Source organism: Austrofundulus limnaeus, unplaced genomic scaffold (genome assembly GCF_001266775.1).
Source record: "Austrofundulus limnaeus strain Quisiro unplaced genomic scaffold, Austrofundulus_limnaeus-1.0 Scaffold91, whole genome shotgun sequence".
Lineage (NCBI taxonomy): Eukaryota > Metazoa > Chordata > Actinopteri > Cyprinodontiformes > Rivulidae > Austrofundulus > Austrofundulus limnaeus.
In genome coordinates, this window is record NW_013952493.1 from 618473 (window position 1) to 625892 (window position 7420).

Sequence of the window (7420 nt, forward strand, 5' to 3'; positions counted from 1 at the left end):
ATTCTATTCTATTCTATTCTATTCTATTCTATTCTATTCTATTCTATTCTATTCTATTCTATTCTATATATAAAAGTCATGCATAAAACCTCCTGAAACCTGCATCCTGTTGTTGAGGACAGTGGTTTTAGATTGGTTGTCCTTATTTAGGGGGACTAGRTTTTAAATTTTACTTTTAATTTTAAATAACTATATTTTTATATTTTAGCTCATACTTGGTCAAAAACCATTTTCTTTATGTTTATGAGACTCTGCTAATCCTAAATAGATGGAGAAAGTTAAAAACGCACATAAATTAAAAGCTTGAAAACTGTCTGGCCAAAAGGGGGCTACCACTTTTTTGGGAATGCCTCAGCCCCCTCTGGCCCTCCCTTAGTGGTGCCCCTGGAAATCCGAACTGTATGACAGAACATCTCTTCATAAATTTCAAATGTTTGCATTTAAGATGAATTTTAATAATGCTCAGGCTCCTGTTAGAGGAATATGTTTCTGCAGGTGTGAGGTTATAAAAATGGGATTAGTCTGGGTTGTGACTTGAGATAAACGATGCAGACTGTTTTAATAAAAGCTGTTTCTTCCTGTCCACAGCCCCACCTTCATTTACATCAACGCCACCGCAGTATGTGGAGGCAAAGGAAGGGGGAAGCACTCTGCTCAGCTGCTCTGCCCAGGGAAATCCAAAACCAATGATCAGCTGGCTGAGAGAGGGGGAGGAGCTCGCAACCAACGCAAAATATTCAGTAAGAAAATACAGTTGGGGGGGGGGGACAAATCAGACAAAAGATTTACGGTTGTACACAAAAATAGAGAATGGATGGCGTCATCCACTGAGCCCATCTGTACAGAAAGTATGTTCTGCTCTGGATCTCATCCGGGCCAAAATCAATTCATTCTGTTGTTTTGTAGGAGGAGAATAGATTTTTTTTAATGGTTAATTGTTTGGTCTAAAAGTTGAATTCAGTTCCAAAACCATCAGCAGCAATTCACAGAAAGTGTTTTGTTTTGTCTCACGGGGCCTGCAATTTCATTTTTACTCATTTTTGTGGCACAAGAAGTTGCAAACATTGGTTTAAAACGACTCAAACATGAGCTCAGCTCAGGAAGCTCGTTCCTGCAGGATCAGTTTGCCAATTTTAAGAAAAGCTTCTGGCAGCGCGCCTCACATTTCTGAACCTCCTTTGTTGTCGAGCGGGGCCTGATTTTTAATGCCTGTGAACACACAMAAAAAAATGTCTGATGTCATGACAAGATATTTCTGGCACAGCTTCACACTGTGGTTTGAAAGCAGCAAAATGTCTCAGTTCCACGCGGCGGCATCAATAAACATCAGGTTTTTTGTGATGCTGATGCTTCAAGTCAAAAGATTTCTAACATCTGCATGACTCAAAGCACAAACGTGTGATGATGCTTCTTAAATAAAAAGGTGCAAATTTCACTTTTTCTGCGGTGAAAAGTCTCTCACTCTTTGCTTGAAGGCACCTAAATGTCGAGAAGTAAGGATGACCAAAAAAACGATTAACTTAAAGCAGCCTTTTGTTGCCTGAGGTGAGAGGCAATCATGTTTTTAATTGTTTTGTTTATTTGTCTGTTAGTAAAATACGTCATATACAGTATCATGTAAACCAGTGGGTGGATTTGAATAAAACTTGCAGAAAGTAATTGGATCTCCGTCTGTTAAATAACTTTTAGTCAACCTAACTGAAGATGGCCAGACAACATTATCTGCTGCTCTCTCAAATGATCATACAATCGGGATGGATAATACTGAGATTCAGAGGTAATATAACAGAAAAAAAGTGCCTAGAGCGAATTCCGACACATCTGGCTTCAGATCGTGTTTTTACTGGTGTCTTGTAGCTTAGCTTGCTACATCTATTGTGTGTATTTTAGCACTTAAGCCACTGCTTCTATAGTTTGAAGAAACTTTGTGTACGTAGTAAAAAGAATCACCACATGGATGACTGACTGCAGTAGAAGGCTATATGAGGCTAGCATGCTACTGGCAGAGCTATGAGTAAAGTAAAAACAACATACTGTACCTGTTTATAGACAGAGAATGCAGGAATGGGATTCAGGTGGTCCTGTGTTGGTCTTTTACCGCCAATAAAATGTTTGGAACGGACCTTAAGTCCATGGTTGCATTTTTTTCCGGGTCAAACTCGGCTTGTCCCATCTCTCAAATCCAGCTGTTAGCTAGCATTTTAGCTTGGGAAAAGTGATCAAACAAAATACTCCTTCCATGTGGGGGTAATGTCTGTATCCTGAGTCACTGTTACGAGTACCACAGCACAGTGTGTTGTGGTCCTCCCAGTGAAATTTGACACAATTTTCCTGGATTTCTTTAAGTTTATACACAGCTAATCTGCTCACTGTGTGTGAGTTTGTACACACACAGGCATCAAGCGGTCACGTGATTATTATTCTACAAATAGCCTGAGTGAACACATACATTGAACCTATATAGCTCTTTTATAGGACACCTAAATAAGTTTGGTGATGGTAAGCTACATTGTAGCCACAGCTACCCTGAGTTACTCTGACATCTGTTATTAAAACTGACTGCCATGCACTGGCACCACCAGACCCTCTGAACRCCACCTGTAGGCAAGGCARGTGAAGTGTCTTGCCCAAGGACACAACGATTGAGACGTATGGAATGGGGAATCCACATTTAATTTACAGCGTTGAAATCTGGGGTAAAGCTTGCAAAACAATTACAAATCCGATTTTTGTTTYACAAAAAAGAGCCGTAAGAATTATCGTGAGAAAAGATTACAACCATCCATCTAACACATTATTTTGTAAACTGAAAATTTTGAAATTCTATGATTTGGTTGACTGATATTTTATTGTTTATGTACAAGGCTCATAGAAATGTATTACCTTCCAACATTCAGGCAAACTTTGTTAAGAGAGACAGTTGTTTTTACCTAAAGGGGATGTAAATGTTTGCGAAGCCATATATTCGTACTTGTTTCAGAGAAAGATGCACTTTAATCCAGGGTATAGTTTAATCCAGGGTATAGTTTAATCCAGGGTATAGTTTAATCCAGGGTATAGGATCATGGAACAGTCTGGAAGATGATCTTAAAAATGCCAGATCTATGTACCGGTATATATTTAAGAAACAGATAAAAGCTAGTTTTTTGAAGATATATGAAAAGTAAAATGTGAAGCTATTTGATTTGTTGTTTGAGTTGATGTTTTTATGTTGTTGTTTTTATTGTTTTTTAATTATTTTTTAATTTTTTATGTTATTTAGTATTGTTTTCTAAATTATGTTTCATTTGAATATATTCTGGGTCGAAAAGGGGTAGACATAATAAGATTTATTCTTCTGCTACCTTTCATTTTATTTTGATTTGTATATTTTTTGGTTTATTTTTTATTATTGTATGTAGTATTTTTAAATGAAATGAATAATTTTTTGAATTGAATTGAATTGAATTGAACCCGCAGCCCTCCAGTTCCAGGTTGACTCACCTAACACTCTGCCACGGCTGCCATAATTAAGTGGTGGTCACCATTTCCCAGTTTTGGTAGCTACAAACCATTCCTAACACGCTCACTGAGCCCTAACTCAAGAGCTCACAACATGAGATTGTGCATTTACAAGGTTTGACCAACGTTGTTATTTCTCAGGAAAAGATGATTTTTAGCTACGTACTCAATGCAGGTTTTACTCATCTTCTTGCGCAATTCAGATTTTTTTGCTCAGATCTGATTTTTTTTAAATCGTTTAGTTTAAATGCAACATCCATTAGACTCCAGTGTGAACAGCCCACAGCCTCGAAGTGACTCGCATGTGAAGAAGACATGACGTCACGCAGTACAAGTAAATGTGGAAGCTACACATGTCTGCATGTGTGGATCTATTCTGAGGTTGCTGTGCAATCTGGATGAYTAAATTATTATCTACCATGTTTGTTTCATCCAATCTTTATATTTGATCTTGCCTTTCCCTGCCTGCTCAGGTGCAACATTGCAAACTCAAAAATCCATCCTATTATGTTAGCATCGATACGATTCCAACACGGTTCACCACCGTTAGCGTCACATGTTGGTGTACAATTCTCAGTCAAACAGGACTTGATGAGTCTAGAACAGGGGTGGGCAATCCTGGTCCTGGAGGGCCACAGCCCTGCATGTTTTACTTGTTTCTCTGCTCCAACACACCTGATTTGAATGAATACATGATTATCAGGCTTCTGCCGTACGGAGGACCAAAATTGACATAATTAGAAATAAAAGCAGAATTATATAAATGAACTATTAAATAAATACACTTAAAGGCACCAATTAGAGAACTTTATCTCCTGTTTTATATTTTAATTGACTTTCATWTTTATTTTTCCAGGTTAGTTTCAATAAATTAGTCTATATATTTTAACACATAATTTAAATTTTACTGTTTTATTTACATATGTATTAATTGTTTTTCCTTTACTTGTACATGCATTTGTGTGTCTTAAATGTTTATACTTAATTATGTTTACATTTTTCCCAATAAGTCTTTTTATTTCAATGTGTTACATGCTTGTGGTGCCTAAATTTAGCTTAAAGTTTAAAGTTTAGTTTAAAACAAAGGCAAAGAGGATTACCTCTGCCTTTATTTTAAAAATGTATATAAAAATAATTAAATTTAAGCATTTAAGAGACACAAATGCATGTACAAAAAAGGAAAAACTATATAAAAATACATTTAAAAAATGTAAATTWAATTATGTGTTTAAAATATACAATTTATTGGAACTAAGCTGGAAAAATAAATATGAAGGTAAATTAAATTATAAAACTTGAGGTAAAGTTATTTTTTAATTCATTTGGTGCATTTTAAACATATTTATTTATTTAGTGGTTCATTTATATGTTTCTGCTTGTATTTCTAATTATGTCAGTGTCGGTCCTCCATACGGCAGAACTTGGAAGAGGTAATTCAGTGACTGAATCAGGTGTGTTGGAGCAGGGAAACATGTAAAACATGCAGGACTGTGGCCCTCGAGGACCAGGACTGCCCACCCCTGGTCTAGAACATTTTAAAAAATCTGATGATGGTATTGATTAGTATCTGGATCAATACCCCTACCTCATTTATGTTAAAGTCAGATGAAATGCTATTTGACTGAGGTTGCTTTGAAAAATATCAATATCCAGTTTAGTACCACACGTAAAATAACTGGGTTGGATTAAAAAAAATGGGATGTGTCACGTTCAGACTGTCATAAAAAGATCAGATATGGGTCAAAAACTCAGATTTAGGTCACTTTTGCCTGCAGTGTAAAAGTAGCTTTAGTTTAARACTGGGGGATGAAAGAGGGCAAGTGGCAGGCCTTTAATTAGAGAAGGCTTCGTCCAACAAAAAGCTTAGAGGAACATCTTTCAGTCCATGACTCGCTACTGTTTGTGGGACTTATTTAAAAAGCAGTTGTCTTCTTTCTTCTCTACATGCTTGCACATTCTCATATGTCACCGATATTGCAGTCTGCTGCAGGCGCTATCAAGTTTTCACAGCTCCCCGTGTGATTTACTGTAGAGGAAGTGACAGGAGCATACAGCGTCTGTTACAGGCCTCTTTTCCTTTTTCTCTTTCCCTTCGCTTCTCTGCGCCACCGTCCCTCCTCCCAGTTGCCTCTTTTTTAGTTAAGTGATTAGAAAATATTCAGATTCATAATTAATCGGCGCTTTCTGATTACCCCAGCTTTCTTCAGCTGCTTTCTTCTTCTCTGAGTAACTCCCCTTAAATTTGCTTGAGCTCTTTCTAGTGTAAATTACTGCGAGTGAGCGTGAGGGTATATTTGCGCACCCAGATCCACAGAGACRTCGTGGAGAAAAGGAGGAATGTGACAAATGGGGTTAGAGTTGAGCCAGAACCCTGCTCATCCTGCTGTTTTTCTTTACCTCGCTTCTTTACTTTTTAAAAAATATGCATGGGGGCGGAGAAGACTTGACAAAAAGAATCTGATCTGACTCTGAGAGAAGTTTAAAGTCCATAAACAATAATTCTCATCCACAATAAAAATGTTTCATGATTCAYGCATTCATTATTATATCATATTCTGACTTTATTTTATGATTTTTCTTATGTTAAAATAGTCCAAATTATTTCTGATTGTTTGCTCCGGCTATTATTACAAAAAAAAAATCACTTTTTGTTTCAGCACCTCATTTTCACAGCTCTGTTTTCACCGACACGATTGCTCAGACGACAGAGACTTTAATTAATTTGGAGGCCTGACATGAGTCGGAGCGGAGCTTTTAAAAGTCACTCAGACATGAACGAGGCTGAACAAGAAGAATAATCGCACCTCATCAATCAGGCAGCGTTCCTTATTAAAATGAACCTAATTTGAATCTGTTTTAACTATTTTAATTGTTGCACGTGGCTTTTGGGGCTCCGAGTGATTTTTCGCAACAAGCCWCTGATTAGTTTACACTCGCAGCGCCCAGCGTGTCGCATGTCCTGCTTGTTTATCGCAGTGAAACACCCAAGTGTTATCTTGTGATAAATAGATGAGGATGCAGTTTGCCAACAGACTTGCAGAAGTTAAAAGCTGCTTTGGTTTCTCTAACAGTAGCGTCTCTTGGCTCCTAACCGTTTGAGAGACAGATGAATAGACGTAAATCGTGCAGGCGGAGCAGATTCCCCTCTCAGCTGCATGAATGGACAGACTACAGCTGTGTGTGACTTGAATGGACAGAGCTGCTCGCAACCTGTTGCATCATTCATGAGGCTGTTCCAGTTGGGTTTGTTTGATGTGTTTCTTCATCTCATCGGCGCCTCATAACATGAGCACTTCCAAGGTTACAAAGTGCAGAAATCAGTTAAAGAATAACATTCACGGCTTCGTGGTCTTATCCTGTTATTTTAGTTATTTATTTATTTTTTTGAGTTTGTTCTCATCACACATTTGCCAGCTTTGAAAGTTAGAATTAGTCTTTATACAGCTTTGTACTTTTATGTGCAATATTTAAAGGCGTAGTTCAGGCTTTTTGAAGTAGAGCTCCTGTAGGAAGGTTATGACTAGTAAATATCTTACWTGTTGTAGATAGCTTCTAGAACACCCTCACACCCTCACTTTGGAAAACAGATTGGCTTAAAACTCAAATAGTTCATGCATGTCAATCCCATCAGACTTTTACCTGTATCTTGAACCTCTGAAAACTGTAATTTTCACAAAAAATAAATAAATCCATAGTATGCATGGGTGGGGGCAGACAAACAGATTGTCGGCCACGTGGCGGAGATAACAGCTTCTGCAGAGCAGAGGAGCAGGGAAAAGAGGACAGGGAGGTGGAGAACATATGTCTATACAGTTTGCCAGATTTGAGACAAATAAATTTGAAGCAAAATTTTTGAAAAAAAACAAAAAAAAAAACAACTAAGATTGGCCTATTTGTCTGTATACATGCAGAATGGGGG

General features: G+C 37.5%; 1 protein-coding gene across 1 annotated transcript in view; it reads left to right on the forward strand.

Moving 5' to 3' along the window:
• igsf9ba (immunoglobulin superfamily, member 9Ba) overlaps positions 1-7420 on the forward strand; it is a gene marked incomplete in the record, with an annotated part of 78670 nt that overhangs the window by 38309 nt on the left and 32941 nt on the right. The window contains 1 exon segment of the mRNA XM_014012429.1: positions 589-740. Coding sequence (XP_013867883.1) covers positions 589-740 — 152 coding nt within the window.